The sequence below is a fragment of the Amblyomma mixtum genome, chromosome 10 (assembly GCF_055824585.1).
Source record: "Amblyomma mixtum isolate Tamu chromosome 10, ASM5582458v1, whole genome shotgun sequence".
In the NCBI taxonomy this organism is placed as follows: Eukaryota; Metazoa; Arthropoda; class Arachnida; order Ixodida; family Ixodidae; genus Amblyomma; species Amblyomma mixtum.
This window is the reverse complement of record NC_143021.1, coordinates 26,416,111-26,437,138: the sequence shown is the minus strand read 5'-3', so window position 1 is coordinate 26,437,138 and position 21,028 is coordinate 26,416,111. Positions and strand designations below refer to the sequence as shown.

General features: G+C 48.3%; 1 protein-coding gene across 1 annotated transcript in view; it reads right to left on the bottom strand.

Annotated features, from left to right (window-relative positions):
- LOC149325430 (uncharacterized) overlaps positions 1-21,028 on the bottom strand; it is a 78,675-nt gene that overhangs the window by 16,647 nt on the left and 41,000 nt on the right. Inside the window, exon 5 of the mRNA XM_089563191.1 lies at positions 20,174-20,350. Within this exon, the coding sequence (XP_089419317.1) occupies positions 20,174-20,350 (177 nt within the window). The remainder of the gene's footprint in view (positions 1-20,173; positions 20,351-21,028) is intronic.

The following is a 21,028-nucleotide window of genomic DNA, read 5'->3' as shown; positions in this document are numbered from 1 at the left end:
CAATCCCTCCCCAACCTTCCCTTTTCGAAGCGCCTCCGCGAGAAAGGCCACGAGTTTGAAAAACTTAAAGTAACAATACTACAGAGTGGCTTCAAAAACACTCGTGAGCGCGAGCAACGAGAATCATATTTTATTTTTAAATTTAACACTGTGGAAAATGGCATTACCCCTACAGCACCGTCACCTGCTGTCTTCCGAGGTCAGAGGCCTACGAAATTAAACAAAGCGCCACTGACTAAGTCGTCTGAGGTCACACCCCTTTCTGCATGCCACATCTGTGCAGTTGCATTCCCCCGCGAATGTGCTCACCTTGTGGTCCCGCGAATGCCACATAATTTTTCTTTTTTCTTTTTTCCTTTTTAATTTCACTTTGTAAGCTTACATTTTTGGCATTGCTTCCGATACTTCCACTCAATCAGCGGTGGGTGCATTTTTGCGGAGTGCGAAGAAAAAGCACTGCTTTAAAGGTTTTTTTTTCCCCTAGGTCCTTTCCCTGCTCTTTTCGTTTTCTCTTCCCTGCTCTCTGTTGGGAGTAAGATTTTTTTTTCTTCTGTTTTTTTTCCTGCCCTCGCGGCCAGGTGAATGGACAAGTTCCCGCATTTTTCCACGAAAGTTGCTGCGCGGCCACGCACCCTGTCGAGCCTTTCGGAGCTGGACACGCCTGCCAATAAGCAAGCCTATGGTGCTTAACAAAGCAGAGGCCGCATCTGGACGCTGTATTTTCTTACTGTGTACCTGTTCATCGCACTTTTTTTTTCATGTGGGTCGCACTCCCTCTATATTTTTTATGTGTATTTTTCTGCTATGTGCTTTGTGTTTCTCACTTACCTCCTCTGTGCCCACCCCTATGAAAGGAAATGCAGGAAAGAGGGATCGCTCGTAGTACTTCATTCGCACCACATGCACAACGTCGCTGCTCTTGTCGTTGTGCGATGAACGAGCTGGCGAGGCTGGTGCAACTTCGTACGTTACATCGCTGTGGCGGCGGACACCAAGGTAAGGGCCGAAGTAGCGGCGCAGTAACTTTTCGGACAGCCCGCGGCGACGAACGGTCGTCCAGACCCTCACATAGTCGTCTGGGTTGTAGGTAACGTAGCGGCGTCCAAGGTTGTAGCGGTCAGCATCGATCTGCTGGTGACGGTGAATGCGGTGTCTGGCCAGTTGCCGCGCTTTTTCCGCGCGCTGAATATAAGTGCCGACGTCGACATCAAGTTCACTCTCACTGTCGGGGGGGTCCACGGCTAGCATAGCATCCAGGGGGATGGTAACCTGTCGACCGAAGACTTATTCGAACGGAGTGAACTGCGTCGTCTCTTGCTGCGCGGTATTATACGCGAATGTTGCGTATGGGAGAATTTGGTCCCATGTTTTGTGCTCGATATCAACACACATCGAAAGCATGTCGGTCAAGGTCCTGTTGAGGCGTTCCACCAAGGCATTTGTCTGCGGGTGGTAGGCCGTTGTACATCTATGGCTGGTGTGCGTGAGCTTGAGCACAGATTGAGTGAAGCGGACCATAAATGCAGGTTCACGGTCAGTAATGATAGCTGCAGAAGTGCCATGACGCAGGACGATGTTGTGGACGAAGAAGTAGCCGACTTCAGCAGCAGTACCGTTTGCAAGTGACGTCGTCTCAGCGTATTGGGTCAAAAAATCTGTCGCGACCGCAATCCACTGTTTTCCTCTGGACGAATTCGGAAAAGGGCCGATGAGGTCAAATCAAATCAAATCAAATCAAATCTTTATTTCCATCGGTGCTACAGATGGAGGGCTACGGAAAAAAAGCTGCCACTTGGCAACTTGACGAGTCCGCAGCCCCAAATATAAGGCAGCGTGTAGACAGCACCAGATAATGAAAAAACAATAAACAAATCAAGACACTTCATCAGTGCAGAACAAAGGAAAAAAAAAAGTCCTGAGCTAGGTAAAACAAACATCAGAATAGATAAAATCAGGTTAGTCAATCGGCAAACATGTCTCTAAGTTTAAGAGTGGAACAACTAAATAAATCAAAATTCAGTGACTGATAGTAGTTTAACAGAGATGGCAAAGAATAACACAATCGCTCCATACCAGAATTCAAGCGTGGTACAGCAACCTTCCAGTTTTCTCCATGTCTAGTCTGATAACATTTAGCATTTCCTTCTAAATGTGCCAAGGTATCCAGGCTGTGAATATTTTTTTTCACTTCATATTTAAACCGAGCACTCAAACGGTAACGGTATAGCTTGTGGGCTGTGATAACATGAGCACTGTGAAAAAATTCTGCAGTAGTTGCATTGTAGCCAGAATTGTACACGTGACGTAGATAGCGTTTTTGCATATTGAATATTTTTTGTGTGTTAGAGAATGTAGTTGTGCCCCACACAAGCTGGCAGTAGTTGACATGTGAACAGAAAAGAGAATTATAGACCAATATTTTTGTTTTAGTAGAAAGCATATATCGGAGGCGACCAACTACACCGGTTATTCGAGCAAGTTTCACTAATACAAAATTCACATGAGATTCCCAGGACATATTGGCAGTGAATATCACACCAAGACATTTGAAATGGTCAACAATGTCAACAGGATGAGAGTTTAAAACAATATCAGCATGAGGAGGAACAGGTTTATTTTTCGGCCGGAAGACAACTGCTTTTGTTTTATTTTCGTTAATCTTCATGTAATTGGATGAGGACCATTTCTGCAGTTGGACTATGGTGTCGTTACAATCAGTGATGAGTTTATCGATGTGATTACCAGAAAAAAATATGCTAGTATCATCTGCATATATAATAAATTTGGCGTTCCGGTTAATGTTAACAATGTCATTAATATACAGGTTAAATAGCAAGGGGCCCAATATGCTGCCCTGTGGGACACCACAAAGCAGTGGCAGGACTGGTGATCGCGAGTTGTTTATTTGGACTACTTGACATCGATGGGATAAATATGATTGTAATAACTGTAATCCACACCCTCGTATACCGTAAAAGTCCAACTTCTGCAGCAGAACATCATGGTTCACCAAGTCGAATGCCTTGGAAAACTCGACAAATAGGCCGACTACTATTGCCTTGCTTTCAAACTGCGTTAAAATATACTCTTTCTGGTGAAGCAGAGCTAATTCAGTAGACATATTCTTCCTAAACCCAAACTGGTGTTTTGTTATTAATTCGCAGTGGTCAGCAAAACTTACAAGCCTACAGTGAATTATTTTTTCAAGAGGCTTAGAAAATATAGGTAAGATAGACACCGGACGGTAATTGCCCAATTCATTTCGGCTGCCCTTTTTAAAAAGCATTACTACTTTTGCAGTTTGCATTTTCACCGGAAATGTCGATGTCGTCAGACATTTATTAAAGATATGCGTTAGAACTGGTGCTATGACATCTGCGACATACTTTACTGGTTTTATTTGAATTTCGTCGATATCCCTACTGGTGCTGTTTTTTAAATTTTTTATTGTTGAAATTACTTCCTGTTCGTTCACTGGCTGTAGAAATATTGATTTTTCATTTCGCGTGCTGATATACCGACATGCATTTGAGGAACTGCGTGGTGTACTCATACTTGTAAGAAATTTATTGAACGCATCAGCCAGTTCCTCCTCATGCAAAACTTTGCCATTAATTGTTAGTTTAGAAATGCAGCTACGTTGGTTATCGCGACGCAGTAGCGTGTTTAATTTGTCCCAAAGCAACTCACTCGGCACATTTTTGTCGTCCAAAAAACGCGAGAAGTACTCTTTACGTGCAGTGCGCAGCTTTTTCGTTAGCTGGTTCCGATACCTTTTAAAGACGGTCAAATCATCAGCGTTGCGGGTGTTTAAAAACTGTCTGTAGAGCTTATCTTTTGCTCTCATTTCTTGGTACAGTTCATGTGTAACCCATGGCTTTCGAATTTTTCTACTCTTTTTGCGTTCGCTTAACAGGAAAATGAGCATTGTACAATCTTTTGAAGGTATCTAAAAAAACATTGTAGGCGTTGTTAGCATCATGTATATTCAGAACTTCGCGCCAGTCTATTTGCAGCAGCTCACTTCTAAACGCATTGAGAGCCGAATCAGTTACTGGCTGGTAAAGACTGTCAGCCGACGAACAGTTTAGAGTGCGGGCAACTCGTAAACAAAGGAACACGGGAAGATGATCACTGATGGAACACGATAGGGCACCAGCTTTTATATCTTGCGATGAAAGGTTTGTTATAAATATGTCTAGCACTGACTCACATTCAGTTGTTATTCTGGTGGGTACATTAATAACGTTGTCAAACCCATATGAAATGAGAAGGTTGCTAAAATTTGTACTAATAGGAGTGTTAACGCCCATATCAATATTATAATCACCCGCGGCGATCAGCTTATACTTGTTCTCTACAACAAATGAAAGAAAGCCTTCATAAAAATCAAAAAATGATGAAATATGACCATTTGGTGGTCGATAACAGACCGAATATATTACCTTATCTGCAATTAAAGTTAACACTTCATAGTCTGGAGTCACTATGCTAAATGAATCAAGCAGTTCACAGTCCATTTGTTCCAAAGTGAGGATTGCAATGCCACCTCCGCGACCACAAGGGCGGTTGACATAGTACGTATTGTAGCCCTTCATTCTGAAAACGTCACTCTCGTTCGTGCTCCATGTTTCGCTGAACATAATAACAGAAAAACTAAAAGAAAATTTACTGAAGAATTCTTCTAAAGAAAAAGTTTTGTTGCGGACAGATCTTGCATTTAGGTGTACACATTTCAGTGTGGAAGACCTAAAATTAGAAACCGTAATGTTCAGCTCATCTGCCGAGTAAAAGTTGTGCTCATACATCTTTGCCCTTTTCACTTAAGTATAGCATTCAGTGCATACTTCATTCTGGCTTAAGGCGATCAAGATCCTTGAGGCATTTAATATGAATTGCGTTTGCCCCATCCATCATCCGCACAAGAACCTTTCCATGGGTGTACCATACATATTTGAACTCAGCCTCTTTCGCCCAATTTTTTGTTGCTAGAAGCAGTTCGCGGTTGTGCCTGGTTAGGTTTTCTTGGATGAAGATTTTTGGCTTACTGTCTTTTAGGTTGTTCTTCTTACTCAACCACGATTCCCTGATCGCCTGTCGTGTGAAGCGCACGATTATGCCGGGTGTCTTATCTTTCTGAGCGGGCAGCCTGTGTGCCGAGACAATGTCTTGTTCGACGAGATGAGGCGTGTCGAGCTTATCTGCAACCTCATTCAATATGGTGAGCAAATTTTCATCTTTCCGAAAAGGAACACCATGAATTTCAAGATTAAGTTGCCTATTTCTAAACTCAAGCTCATTTACTTCTCGTTGAAGCTGAACCTGAGCTAATAGGTTGTTTTCTTCCCTTTCCTCCAGTTCTTGCACCTTCTTTCTGAGCACTTTTATCTCATTGTCTTGCACACCGATTGTTTTTTTTCAAATCTTCAAAAATGGCAGACATGTGCGTGACAGATTCCTCTATGGCTTCCACTCGAGTTACGAGGGCTGGTAGGCTTTCAAGCTTCAGATTAATAGATGTAAGGATAGCCCTTATATCTCCATCGGTCTTACTTTCATCACTGCAGCTACCATGTGACGTCGAACTCCGACAATCTTGGCATCGCCACGCTTTCTTAGCAGCGTCAGATTTTCCCTTGAAAGACTTTTCCGCTATCCCAGCACATTTTCCGAAATGGTACTCCCGTGCGCACTCTGAACAAGCCACGCGTCCCTCGCTCTCAAGAAGGACCACATTACAAGTGCAGCAGACGTCAGACATGGCTTTCCCTGCGACAAGATGTCGCCAGAACCAACACAGGAAAAAACACTACACTACAGGTCTTTGGCAGCGACCGCAGCACAAGCACCATAAAATAGAAGAATATGAGTACAAACTAACCTGCACAGTTTCGATAGCAGTGTAAGTGGTGATGCTCGCAGGGTGCTGCCGCCGCTGCCAAATGACCGCTTCGCCAGCTGCTTCTGATTTATATCCGGTCGATGGCTCCGTTAGGCGCGCACGCGCACTTGTTGCTTGCAGCGGTGATAGCAGCAGTGATTTCGTGCGAAGCCGGTAGTGCGGTAGGGCAAGGTGACGAGTGGCAGGAAAATCCAGGCAGCCCGCCGCGTCCGATGGAGCCGAGCAGCGTTAGACGATCCGGGAAAAGACTGCTCTCCGTCGTATCTGCACAGTTTCGATAGCAGTGTAAGTGGTGATGCTCGCAGGGTGCTGCCGCCGCTGCCAAATGACCGCTTCGCCAGCTGCTTCTGATTTATATCCGGTCGATGGCTCCGTTAGGCGCGCACGCGCACTTGTTGCTTGCAGCGGTGATAGCAGCAGTGATTTCGTGCGAAGCCGGTAGTGCGGTAGGGCAAGGTGACGAGTGGCAGGAAAATCCAGGCAGCCCGCCGCGTCCGATGGAGCCGAGCAGCGTTAGACGATCCGGGAAAAGACTGCTCTCCGTCGTATCTGCACAGTTTCGATAGCAGTGTAAGTGGTGATGCTCGCAGGGTGCTGCCGCCTATGCCAATTTGCTGAAAAGGGGTCTTTGGGGGTGCTACGGGCTGAAGAAAGCCGGCTGGCTTCAGAGGAGATTTGCGCCGTTGGCAATCCCGGCATGTTGTTACGTATTTACGCACTGATGGTAGTAAACTGGGCCATAAATACTTAAGCCGAATCTTTGCTAGTGTGCGACCGACCCCCAAGTGGCCGGCGGATGGTTCATCATGACAAGCGCTTAAGATTTTGGAGCGTAACTGGGATGGAACAACAAGCAGAAACGTCTCCTTGCTGCTGTCAAAGTTGCGCTTGTAGAGGACTCCACGCCACAGAATGAAGTACTGTTGTCCACGGCAAAACACACGAGGTACACGAGCATTAAAACCCTCCACATACTTAATGAGTGGCGCCAACTCAGAATCTGCTCGTTGAAGCTCCGCCATACGGGAGATGCTAATGGCCCAAAGAATAGGGCAATCTTCGGTGATGTCTTGCGTAGCCGGTTCCACGGGCGCTCGTGATAAACAGTCCACGTTTTGGTGCTGCTGACCCGATTTATAGACGACTGTAACATCGTACTCCTGCAAACGGAGGCTCCATCTGGCGAACCGGCCAGAAGGGTCTTGAATGCTGGCTAGCCAGCATAGCGAGTGATGATCGCTGACAACACGAAACGGTCGGCCGTAGATGTATGGTCGTAACTTACTCAGAGCCCAGATGACGGCAAGGCACTCTTTTTCTGTCGTCGAATAGTTCCGTTCCGATCGAGAAAGTGTGCGGCTCGCGTAGGCGATTACTCGCTCTGCGCCGTCCTGCCACTGTACGAGGATCGCTCCGAGGCCGACATTGCTCGCGTCAGTGGGGTCGCGCCTCGTGTAGGTCCATCACAGCACCGTTTTCATGTAGAAAGACGAGGTCCAGGATAAAATGTATCGAACACTCGTGAAAGACGACGAATTCACCCACGTAGACGTAACCGCGGATGCCGACTCGATCTGTACACCTTCCGGCCGGGCTAATGAAGTGACCTCCAGCCGTTCGAATGCTAGGGCCCAACTATGGTGCCAAAACTTTGATCAATTCCTGGGCGAGGGCGTGGCTCATCACTGAATACTCTGCACCAGTATCAAGTAAAGCGATGGTGTCAGTTCTGTCAATTGTCACACACAAATCAGAAGTACCACGTCGGACGCTGTCGCTACCCAGCTCCTGTGAGGAATCAGCGTATCGGTATATCGGCGGCGGAGGGTCTTCAGTTTTTCCGACAGCAGCGGCCTTGCCTCCGGAGACCGCTGGAATTAGTTTTCCCGACGTGGACTGGGAGAACGCCGCTCAGGATAGCCGACGTCTCGGCGAGGGCTTGGGGAACGGTAACGCAGCGGAGATGACGACCTAGAATTATAGCGACCGCATGTCCCAGGCCTCTGACAGGCCGACAGATGAGCTTCAATTTCGACTGGTCTTTCCCAATTCCGGGGGCAAGGGTCGTCGGACGCGAAACCATGCAGACCCACTCGGCGGTATGGGCAGGCCCTATAAAGATGTCCCGCCTCCCCACAGCGGTAGCAAAGGGGCCGCCGGTCCGATGCACGCCACACATATCCCACTTCCGTGGCCGCAGATAAGCTGGTCGAACAGGCACACGGGAATGACCAGACTGCTGCGCTGCTTGAGTCGCGGTATTCACGTCGTAGTCTGACGTCGGGGCCCGGCAGAGGACAGATGCATAGGTAGGTCTGACCTCAGTCTGTCTTGGGATCTCAGAGAGTTGTTGCTGCTGCGCTGCTAGGCACACCTCGTCCCGGACGACTTCAGACAACGATGTAACAGGCGGCGCGCTGGGAGGCAGCTGGAGGGCTTGTAATTCCTCCCTAACGATCGAACTAATTAGGTCACGTAAAACGGTCGCATCACTCCCTAGCGGCATCGAAGAAACAGCGGGCCCAAGCGTGCTTACATCTTGATTGTATTGCCGGGTTCGTTGCAGGAGCGTCGTCTCCATGGTAGTCCCTTCCGTGAGGAATTCGGCAACAGTACGCGGTGGACTGCGCACAAGACTGGCGAAAAGCTCCTGCTTGACCCCGCGCATGAGATGGCGAAGCTTCGTCTCCTCCGCCATGGATGGGTCAGCACGCTTGAAGAAGCGCGTCATGTCCTCCACAAACATGCTGACGCTTTCGTTAGTCCGCTGGTTACGGGAGCGAAGCGCAGCTTCAGCTTTCTCCCGGCGGTCTGCGTTGGGGAATGTAGGTAGGAGATTTTGGCGAAATGTCTCCCAGGTGGACAGGTTGCTCTCGTAGTTCACGTACCATGTCGTAGCGGAGTCCTCGAGCGCAAAATACACGTTATGGAGCTTACGGTCGTCGCTCCAGCCGTTGTAGCGGGCGATCCGCTCGAAGGTGTCTAGCCAGTCTTCCGCATCTTCGTACACGTCGCCGTGAAAGGATGGCGGTATTCCCGGTGTGTGGTAGAGGATGGGCGCCGGGGACCTACTATCTGTGGCCATTTCCGGTGGGACCGTCGGTCTAGGCTGCGTCATCCTCGTCGGGTTGGCAAGAGGCCCGAATTGAGGTGACTCACCACGGAGGCGGCGGCTTGGGCGCTAATGTACCGGTGTGAGTTCCGTCTTTATCTCGTAGGCCTACGCAGGTCAAGAAGCGTACCCAGCACCTCCACCAGATGTGTAACAGTTGTTACACTGAAAAGGAAATGCAGCGGCTGAACGAGGGCACCAGAGAAAACGGACCTATACTTCAGCGTCGTCTACTTGTACCGGCTGCGATCTCTTCTTCTACTTCCGATCCTCGTGTCAATATATATACAGGGTCTGTTCTGAAAGTAGTAGGACTGGTTTTTTCCTGGGCGAACGGGCGGACGAGAGGCTGTCTGCGCGTGCAGGATCGTTGAAGGGGGATATTGGGAATGCTGGGGAAAATCGGCAGTAGGCTCTCAGCCGTTGATGAGAGGAGGTCGCTTGTACTGCGAACCCCTGTCGAAACGTCTCGTCACGCAGAATCGTCGAGCATTTACTGGATCAGCGATACGCGATCAAATTTTGAGTAAATCTTGGTAAAACGGGCAAAGAGACTCACAACATGATTAAGGAGGCCTACGGTGACGCTTCCATAGGTAGATCAGGTGTTTTTTGAGTGGCACAAGCTTTTCCGAGAAGGTAAGGAAAGAGTGGAGGAAGACGACCGCTCCAGACGCCCTTCGACCAGCAAGACCAACGAAAATGTGTATTGAGTGAAACATTTACTTAATAGTGATCGTAGAATGAGTATCAGAATGATTGCTGATGACTTGAGCATTCCTCAAACTCAAGTTTTTGAGATCGTCAGAGAAAACTTATCCATGAGGAAAGCGTGCGCGAAGTTGGTGCCGGCAGGGTTGTCAGAGGAGGAAAAGGCCAACCGATAGAATCTTCTTCATCATGCGAATGAGGACACCGATTTTTTGCCCAGCACAAGGCGGCAGCGCTGTCTCAGCACCCCTACAGCCTCGACTTGGCCCCGCCAGACTTTTTTCTATTTCCGAGAATAAAATCGACGCTCGAGGGGAAACATCACGAATCGGTAGAGATGGTTCAGCAGGCCGTGACGAGGGAGCTAAACAGCATTCCAGTCCAGGCGTTCCTTGAGGCGTACGAAAACTGTAAAACTCATTGGCAGCAGCGTGTAGGTGTGGAAGGGTGCTCCTTGAAAAATTGTAATTGTTTGTACTATTCTCTTGAATAAATTTTGTTTAAAAAAATGAGTCCTACTACTTTCAGAACAGACCATGTATATATATATATATATATATATATATATATATATATATATATATATATATTGGAATGAAGAAGATGACTCAGCACCGCCACCAACGACGACGAAGCGCTAGCGCCACCGGTGGAGAACTCGTGCTGGAGAACTGCCGCTTGTGTGCCGGGCTCTCGCCACGCTGGTTCCTAGACGACTTGCGCCCGGGTCTTCGTCGCCAGCACTTCAACGTGCCAATAAACCACTCTACATTTGGTGTAGGTGCGGGGTACTCGCGGGGTACTCGCCCCCATCAAAGACTTAGTGCGGGAGGAGGTCGCCCGGCAGCTCTCGCTCATATCTAACTCACACCTGTCACCGCCCGTCCTCAGCCCTGAGATCCGGAATGCCATTACGCAGGAGGTCGCCGATGCACTTCCTAGTCTTCGTCAACCGGCACCCTTGGCTCCCCAGGCCGGTCTTCTCCCGATCCAGCCCACCCCGGTTGCCTCCCCTTTAAGCTACGACCCTCAAGTAAGCGTGCCGCCTGCGCCCGCACCCGTGCCTCTCACGGTGGCTGTCAGAAGACCACCGCGGCCGCAGGCCTACGCATATGTTCCTCCTGCGGTGCCTGCGCCTGTTGTTTCCCGACAGCGTTTCGCGCCCGCTGCCTACAATCCTTGGCGCACTACAGACAACAGACCGATCTGCTACGCCTGCGGTTTTCCAGGCCACGTCGCTCGCCTCTGTCGACGTACTCTGCCGGCGCCTCGCCACCCCCTGCCGGACTACCGCGATGCGGACCGCACCTTTCGCCCTCCTTTCGAACCACCCCTTCAGGGGACCTCACCTGACCACGCGCTTGGCCGCCAGCCCTACGTTTACCACCACTCGCCCTCCCCTCGACGCCGCTCCTTGTCGCCCATGAGGCGTCGCCCCGTCCCCGCCGATTCGGAAAACTAGCAGCCGCAGTTCCTGGGGCACGAACTGCGCTATCATCGCCCTGCTTAAGTCCTCGCCTTTCACCGCCGAATCTTCTTGATGTGTTTGTAGACGGCGTCAAGACACTTGCGCTTGTGGACACTGGGGCAACCGTTTCTGTCATTAACGAAAACTTCTGCCGTTCGCTTCGAAAAGTTACCACCCCATCTTCTTGACTCTCCCTCCGTACAGCTAGCGCCGAGCCGGTTCATCCTTCTGCCGCTTGCACAGCGCGCGTAGTCATCGCCGATGTTTTATATGTTGTCGAATTTTTAGTTCTCCGTGCAAGCTCCCATGACGTCATCCTTGGCTGGGATTTTCTATCCCGCCGCAGTGCCGTCATTGACTGCGCCCGTGCGCATGTTGTCTTTTCTACGCTATGTGATGCGCCCTCGACGAGCCTTCGATTCGCCGTGATGCTAAGCTTGTTGTCGCCGACGACACTCACATTCCCCCTGACAGTGCTGTGCTTGTCCCTGTTTGCGCCGCCTTTGTTTCTGACGCCACCGTCCTCTTCACGCCTTCCCCCATCCTTGCTTCTCGCCGACGCCTCTCTGTTCCCTTCGCCGTCATCGACATTCAACACGGTGCTGCCGCCATCCTCGTTTCTAACACCTCCTTCTCTGCGTTCTCCCTGCTCCGTGGCGAGTGCCTTGGCCATGTTGAAACCGCTCACTTGATCACTTCCTTGGACACCGATGTTACCTCCTCCAGTCCCGACATCGCTGCCCTCACCCCACGTGGCGCTACTCCCAATCACACACTGCCTTCGGACATTTTCGACCGCTCTATTGACCCCGCCCTCGACACGGCTCACCACGCGCAGCTTCTTGCCCTGCTCCACCAGTTTCGCTCATCGTTTGACCACCAGTCCTCTTCTTTGGGCTGTGCGACCACTGTCCAGCACCACATTAAAACCGGTACCCATACTCCTCTCCGCCAGCGCCCATACCGTGTGTCACTTCTCGAGTACCGCCTCATCGCTCAGCAAGTGGACGACATGCTACAACGCGGCATTATTCAGCCATCTGCCAGTCCTTGGTCATCCCCCGTTGTCCTGGTGAAGAAGAAGGATGGCTCGGTACGATTTTGCGTGGACTATCGCCGGCTCAACAAAATTACGCGCAAAGACGTCTACTCGCTACCCCGTATTGACGACGCCCTTGACTGCTTGCAAGGCGCCGAATTCTTCTCCTCTCTGGATCTCCGTTCCGGCTATTGGCAAGTCCCGATGTCTGACTCCGACCGTCCTAAAACGGCATTCGTTACCCCGGACGGTCTGTATGAATTCACCGTAATGCCGTTCGGTCTTTGAAACGCTCCCGCCACGTTCGAACGAATGATGGACATCTTGCGCGGCCTCAAGTGGAACATTTGTCTCTGCTACTTGGATGATGTTGTGTTTTCGCCCGATTTTCCGACGCATCTCCAGCGCTTGCGCCAGATATTGAGCTGCCTCACCCGTGCTGGCCTTCAACTTAACCTCAAAAAATGTCACTTTGGCGCCCGGCAACTGACAATCCTCGGCCACCTGGTATCCAAAGATGGCGTCCTACCCGATCCTGACAAACTCCGTGCTGTAGCTGACTTCCCTAAACCGACTTCTACGAAACAGGTGCGCCGATTTGTAGGCCTCTGCTCCTATTTTCGGCGCTTTGTCCCTAATTTCGCCTCTATCGTCGCGCCCCTTACGAAACTCCTCAATGGTCCCGCCAACCTGTCTACGTGGGACTCTGCCTGCGATGAAGCTTTTGCTGCCTCCGTCGTCTTCTTACTTCACCCCCTATTCTTCGGCACTATGACCCCAGTGCTCCTACTGAGGTGCACACCGATGCAAGCGGAATCGATCTCGGTGCTGTCCTGGCCCAGCGCAAGCCCGAATTTTCTGAATACGTTGTTGCGTACGCCAGCCGTGCTCTCACCAAAGCAGAGCCGAACTACACCGTGACTGAAAAGGAGTGTCTGGCCGTAGTGTGGGCTCTCACGAAATTCCGCCCATACTTATATGGCCGCCCGTTCACCGTCGTTACTGATCACCACGCCTTGTGTTGGTTGGCCTCCCTCAAAGATCGCCCAGGACGCCTTGGCCGCTGGGCACTCCGTCTTCAAGAATTCGATATTACCGTAGTCTACCAGTCGGGCCGCAAGGATTCCGACGCCGACGCCTTGTCACGCTCGCCACTGCCCTCTCCTGCGCCCTCTTCCCTCGTATCTGATTCCCTACTCGCAGCGCTCACTACTATCGACATGCCCAATCAACAACGCCAGGATCCATGGATTTCTTCCTTGCTCGATGCCCTTCGTGCACACTCTACGTCCTCCTTCCCTCGGGCACTTCGTCGCCAAGCTTCCCATTTCGCCATCCGCGACGATCTCCTCTACCGCCGCAACTATCGTCCGGACGGCCGAAAGTGTCTCCTCGTGGTTCCCCGACATCTTCGATCTGAGATCTGTGCGCACTACCATGGCGACCCTCAAAGCGCTCACGCTGGATCGCCAAAAACCTACGAGCGACTACGCCAGAGGAACTACTGGCGTGCATGTACAATTTCGTTCGTCGCTACGTTCGCTCCTGCACAGCCTGTCAGCAGCGGAAGTCGCCTCCTCGACCCTCGACTGCCCCGTTACAGCCCTTATCGTGCCCGGCTCGCCCTTTCGATCGTGTGGGCATCGACCTATATGGGCCGCTCCCCTTCACGACCGCCGGGAATCGATGGATTATAGTAGCCATCCCTTTTATAGTCGCCATCGCTTTTGTCTCGCGAACTGAAAGGTTCCGATTAAAAGGGATCTGTTTCTTATACAGTTGTAGCACATCTTTTTGTACAGCACTAATGTACAATTCTAGACACTTGTCACGCTGTGTTGGAGGAACCCAGTGTTTGTAAGACGGCAATGTATTGCACGATGCATTTGAATTAGGGTTATTATGAAAAAATTCTCGAAGGCGAAGATTCAGAGCAAAATTATCCAGATCTCTCATCAACTGAAACACCCCAAAACCGCCTGTGGCAGGACAAAAGATGAGGCCCCGGGACAGCACTTTATTTTCTTCGAAGCTTAATTCATGATCTGAGATATTAATTATATTCGAAAAATCGGGAGGACTGCGTTCTTTTTTAACCGCTAGTGCCGCCGTGAAAGAAGACGGGCATTCTTTGTCAGTTGAATTATGCATGAATTCACGGTCATTGCTAACTACGTTGGAAGAATAGCCTACGTTGTCTCGTAACAGCTTTTTTGTTTTAATGGCGCAAAGCTCGTCTCGCTTTTTGGTTTTGCACTCTTCCAACGCGAACGTTTCAGAAGAGATTAGTTTATAGCGAGAGCACAGTTGGTTTGCGGTATTACGTAATGTATTCCCGGAAGATACATAGTGTTCTAAAACAACACGGGTAAGTTCAAGCGAAGCGGTTGATAGCATCGTATTCCATCGTGATATATTCTTTTCTTACATTTCAGATATAGCTGGTTGTACGGTTATGCGAAGGCCTTTCGGGGCTATGGACGATGCTAAGTAGGTCCTTAGGGCGGCAACATGCAACTCGTGGCGAATGCACTTATCGGCTATTTTTCTGAGCTTTAGAAATCCGACAGAGTAGTGTGTAGGAGCACTGTTACCGGAAAATGACGTGGCTAGTCATCGCTGTCGCTCGGACCGGGAGGCTTTGGAGTTGGTGCTGCGGAGCTTGTATTCGTCACGCTCAGAGGCTACGACAGATTTGTCATTTTTCGTAGGGCGACCATTTTGTCTGCGTGGTTGAGACTTGGAGGCACTAGATGAACTACCCGGGACTGATGCAGGTCTTGTTTTCCCGCACAGTTGGTGAGGCGAAGGCACAGCCCCTGACGACGCTGAAGCAGGCCTTGTCTTTTCACCCAGATGTTGAGGAGAAGGCGCATTCCTTGACAACGATGCGTTGGGCGTGAAGTACGCTGAAGAGCGGTGGCCTTTTGCTGTAGGAGCTGTTCCGACTTGAACGGGTGGCAGAGGTGGTTGCTCATTTCTGGAGGACGGTTGGGTGCTGGGGTGGCTCGCTGTGTCGCTATTTGTCACAAACAGCCACGGAAGCATTCGTAGTGGCAGAAGAACCGTTATTTTCACAAGGCGGTTGAGCACGGGAGACAGTCGCGGAAGTCCTGGACGTTAATGAAGGCCATTCATCTTCGCAGGATCGTGGAGCGATAGGATGAAGTTGTGTATCAGTACTGGTAATCTCAGTGGAAAGTTGGGGCTCACTGGAAGGTGTGCAATCATTCCTGGAAGGTGAAGATCTGTTGTAGGAAGACTGGAAGCAGATCTCTCTAAAATGGCCAGCCAGTTATGAGACGCCCTCAAAACTGGGATGCAGGCCATCAGCCGCGAGGAAACGGGCTGTTGGTAGCCAATTGAAACCATGTTGTAGAAAGCGGACTTGCTTTGAATGTCGGCAGTAGTGCTGCAGAATGTGGTTGAAGTGGCTGGCCTCTTGGTTACAGCGGTGCACGAACGCACCATTGTTGTCCCTTCGACGGCGGTTTGGCGTCCTTGGCAAGATGAGACTTGCATATATTCTGGTGATATCCGGGTGTTCTTTAGAAATGTAATCCAGCAGGGAAGTGTATTTTGCAAAAGATGCTTTTCCGGAACTTGAAGCGATGTCGTTTGTGCCGACATGAAGGATCAATGTCGTTGACGTCCGGGGTACAAAGTCCAAGAGTGCACTTAATAATAATAATAATAATAATAGTTTATTTTTCCTCTTTTACAAAGGAAAGGAGCAGACACGAAAAAGCTGCTTCAGAGAGCAGCTTGACGGGGCGACTGCCCCCTTTCTGACGGCATTTGGCAGCGCAGGATAAATGAACTGATTGAATTTTTACATCAATAAATCAAAATAAATCAAAATAAATCACTTACATCGTCGATGACAGCCCCGCATTGCGTAACGAAGGCTCGGGTTCCACTGACGTGTGGGTCAAAGTGGTGGAAAAGATGTTTCGTCTGTGAATCACCTAGAATGGTTGTTGAGGCTTCGTTCTTTGGGAACTTCCAAAAGACGCGTTTAAACGTGGTCTTCCCGTGATCCATTGGTATTCAATAACGCAGCCAAAAAAAGGGGAAAATCTTGGCACGGTATGTAGTAGTAAGAACGTAGACCAACGTTTGAAACGCTTGAAACAAATTATAGACGTTTTGACCGTGGAGCGGCCTTCGTCAGAATGTCTGGATCGAGAGGGATGGCACAATGTATGTAGGGAAGAACAACGCACAGGATAACAGAGCCAAAAAATTCGATAAAAAGCATCAGGCGCATGTCTACAGAACGATAAATGAATCCCAATGTCAATCACAAGACGATAAATGAACCACAATACACAACAGTTACTCTGTGAAATTTAGTGTATCTGCTGTGTTAGCTATATATAATAAACATGGCAATGTACTTTGCTTATAATCAGTCCTAAGATGAGAAGTGACCATTTTGAACAGTGAGATTGAAGAAGGAAGAAATTACACATGATCAATGAAACACATGGAGGCAATGAACAGCATAATCAGTATAAAGAATACCTATTACTAAATCTAGAAAAGAAACCGATGACGAACCAGAATACACTGACCTAAAAGCGAAATATTTGGGCATTAAGAGGGTATGGAACTCAATTTTCCTGTGCTTTCATTTAAACCGGAAGACACTGTATTGAACTTATAGATAAGGTAAGACGCCCTAATTTCCCGGTCATGATTAGTTTTAAAGCCTGATTCCAGAATGGTAGCAGAAATCTGATCAAATGAGTGGCCGGTGAGTTAGACATCCCTTGATAGCGGTAAGTTCGGTAGGGCTTGAACGTAATTCGGGTGTCGTGGGTTCGGATCCCACCGGCGGCATGTGGTGTTAGCTTTAAACGATAACATATTCAGTAATATTCAAAATCGAACAACAGCTCAAAATAAATAAGTAAATTAAAAATCCCCTGCGTCCCTTGGTTTCTGCGGCTGTTGGCTTCCCTCATATTTATAACGAGCCCCTCTCACCCCTTCCCTTGTTTGCTTAATTGCTTAGCGAGGGCCTCGGTTCTGGCAGCCTTGACGCCATAGGAAGCATAAGAGGGTTCTCACACAGCTTCCACCCTCGCCGTTCGATGACGTTCTACGTCACACCAGAGGTAACACAGGACGTGCTACGTCCGCCGCTTAAGAACTTAAGTGGCGCAGATGAACACTCTCACGGTTAGGTTATTTGTAAACATAAATACCCTCGAAAGCAGATTTGACAGCCGTCGCCGTAGTTCAGCGGTAGAGCACTGGACGCGTAATTCGGTGGTCGTGGGTTCGGATCCCACAGGCGGCATGTCGTTGTTTTTTCTTCTGCTTTTCTAATCAATTAGCTTTAAACGATAACATATTCAGTAATACTCAAAATCGAACAACAGCACAAAATAAATAAGTAAATTAAAAATCCCCTGCGTCCCTTGGTTTCTGTGGCTGTTGGCTTCCCTCATATATATAACGAGCCCCTCATTCCCCTTCCCTTGTTTGCTTAATTATATATATATATATATATATATATATGGGATATTTTAAATTTATTTATTTTGCTGTTTTGATCAATTTAAAATATTACTGAATACGTTATTGCGTAAATATAATTGATTATAAAAGCAAAAGAAAAAAGAACCACATGCCACAACCACAAAGAAATCCCCTGTGCCCCTTGGTTTCTCTGGCTGTTGGCTTCTCTCACATATATATATATATATATATATATATATATATATATATATATATAGCAGACAAGGAAAGGGTAATCAGGGGCTCGTTATAAATATGAGAAGCCAACAGCCACAGAAACCAAGGGGCACAGGGGATTTTTAATTGGTTTATTTATGTTGTGGTGTTGATCAATTTATATTACTGAATATGTTACCGCTTAAAGCTAATTGATTAGAAAAGCAGAAGAAAAAACAACCACATGCCGCCAGTGAGATCCGAACCCATACCTCTGAATTACGCGTCCGGTGCTCTACCGCTGTGCTACGGCGACGGCTGTCAAACTTCCTGCTTTCTGGGGTATTTATGTTTACAAATTACCTAACCTTGGGAGTGTTCACCAGCGCCACCCACGTTCTTAAGCGGCGGACGTAGCACGTCCTGAGTTACCGCTGATGTGACGTAGAACGTCATCGAACGGCAAGGGTGGAAGCTGTGTGAGAACCCTCTTATGCTTCCTAAGCCATCAAGGCTGCGAGAACCGAGGCCCTCGTTAAGCAATTAAGCAGACAAGGAAAGGGGAATTAGGGGCTCGTTATAAATATGAGAGAAGCCAACAGCCACAGAAACCAAGGGGCACAGAGGATTTTTAATTTGTTTATTTATTTTGTGGTGTTGATCAATTTATATTACTGAATATGTTACCGCTTAAAGCTAATTGACTAGAAAAGGAGAAGAAAAACAACCTCATGCAGCCGGTGGGATCCGAACCCACGACCTCCCAATTACGCGTCCGGTGCTCTACCGCTGAGCTACGGGGACCGCTGTCAAACTTTCTGCTTTCTGATGTCGTCAACTAACAATGGTTACACTCGCCCGAGTAAGTGAATGCCCAATATAAGCTTTCTACACCCCGGCCACGCGACATCCAGTGGGATCCGCATCGAAAATTCGTACATACGGGGCAAGTGAGAAGCAGGTTTGTTAAAAGGCACTAGACGCGTATTTCTGCAATTGAAAGGACTGTGTGACATTCTGAAGGTATGAATAGCCAGTATGAATCCCACGATTGAAAGCTCAACTACGAACCCTATCCAAAGCAGGCAAAAGCCGACAATTACCAATATTAAGGCGGAAGCCTTTAATACCTCATAGTTGTAAGCAGGAGTTGTCGGCAGAAATGTCACGCTTTTCAATAGGCCGAAACGGTCGTGACGTTAGAGGGCGCGAATTTCAAACGGGGCCAATTGTACTTTGGCCAGCAACCATGGAAGCAATTAAAGGGATCGTATAGTGGTGCTCTAAGTAAGTGGGACTGAGTTTACTTAATTGCTTAATTGTCCGCTTATCCTAGTTAACGTTTCTAGTCAGACCAGATAAATAAATAAAACCGAGTAGGAAATTGGTCGGGTTTGGGAATCGAACCCCGGTCTCCGGAGTGCGAGATGAGCATGCTACCACTCCGCCATGCCAGCTCGATGGTTTGGAATGAACAAAGGCGCGTCTAGTGAATACGGTCTTTGCGTTCACTTCCATCTTCCTCCCTTTCCGTTACGGCGAGGTTTAGGTTTCCACAGAGATATGAGAGACAGATACATTTCGTTTCCTCAAAAACCAATTTACCGACGAGCAAGGCGTGGAACCGAACGGGCGATGGCGTTCTATGGACTCCCTGGCAGCGTTGCAAGACGCTGACGTGTTTCACTTTTAGAGGCGAAGCCTAACATCTTAACAACGCATCGCTGACACAAGCAGCAACACTGCGCTTAAGGCTTTCGCCTCACCGCACTTTAGGTCACCAAAGTGCCCCCCTGAATTTTTTTCGCCTTTGTCATTAAAAGTACCCCATCACCGTTATTGCTCTGTGTCCTGACTATGATGAAATCATTTTTTCTCAAGGCCCTTTGTAAGAATGTTAGTTTATAATCATGTGTTACTTACCTGTTATAGATCTTTCTAGCGATACACTTAAACGACCAAGCGTATCCAGAAATGAAGCCATTCAACGCAATAAGACCGATACACATCGTTGCTCCGTCACATATTCAATAAATAATGTTTATAATTCATTGTATTCTTATTATTCTGTTTGTTTTCACATTGTGTACGCCCTTCTGCTCGATCGAGGAAGGCGCAGAGCAAATTCTAGCCTTAGTAACCAGAGGCAACAGCTATTCGGGCAGCGGTTCTGCCAACTAGAAGTTCTAAACCGGTGATGAATAACGAATTATAAAACATTTTGTGTCAATCAAGATTTTTTTTTCAACAACTTACAGTGGGATATATAAATCTGTCGTAATCCCTGCACGTTTTCTTCGCTGGAGATTGCACGTGCACTTCAAGCAGAGGAGATGTGGCAACGTTCGTGAAATACCGAACATTCAGATCTACCGCAAGGAAATATTTTGCAGTCGGACTGGTCATATTTGTTATAAACTTCAGCATTCTCATCTGTCAAGAGAGAAGAGATGACAGCATAAGCAGAAACATCTTGTACATTGTTTTAGAACTGCAATAAGAAACAGCGAAACAGTAAATACCAAGGAGAAAAAAGCGAAAACCAAACACGTCTGTACACCATTCAGCAGATTTCATGCAATAGCTTCACGTTTCAACAGACTTTCGGGCAAAGAAAGTTTTATCACGTTCAGTCCAGAATGGTGGTAGCAAAATTTTATTTGTCAAGAAATAAATAAATAAATAAATTAGAGGGCCACAAGCCCCGGGTTGTCCGCACGACACCAGTCACAGTTTAAACGTTCGTGTGGTCCACTACATATACGGCCTGGCTGACGATCTTCTTCCGGGTCAGAATGCTCTGTGTATTATGCGCTGTGTGGCCAGTGATTGGAAGCTGAGAATTTAGAGTCCAGTGCAAGCGCGCAGCCGGCACAGCTCACACCCAGCATGAGCCGCGCAAGAAGCCTGCGACTGCAGTGACGTTTTCCTGCCTTCAGTCAAGAAGCTGTTTAGGTATTTGCTGAGGTATAAAGAGTCAGCGCCCCTTTACCTGTGTAATGATCATTGCAACTTTGCATTTCCCCGAGTGTGTTAGCTGTTAATTACCGACATTACCATTGTTGTCATCATACTGACCAATAGCAGCAGTCACGTCAATTTCACTGCTGT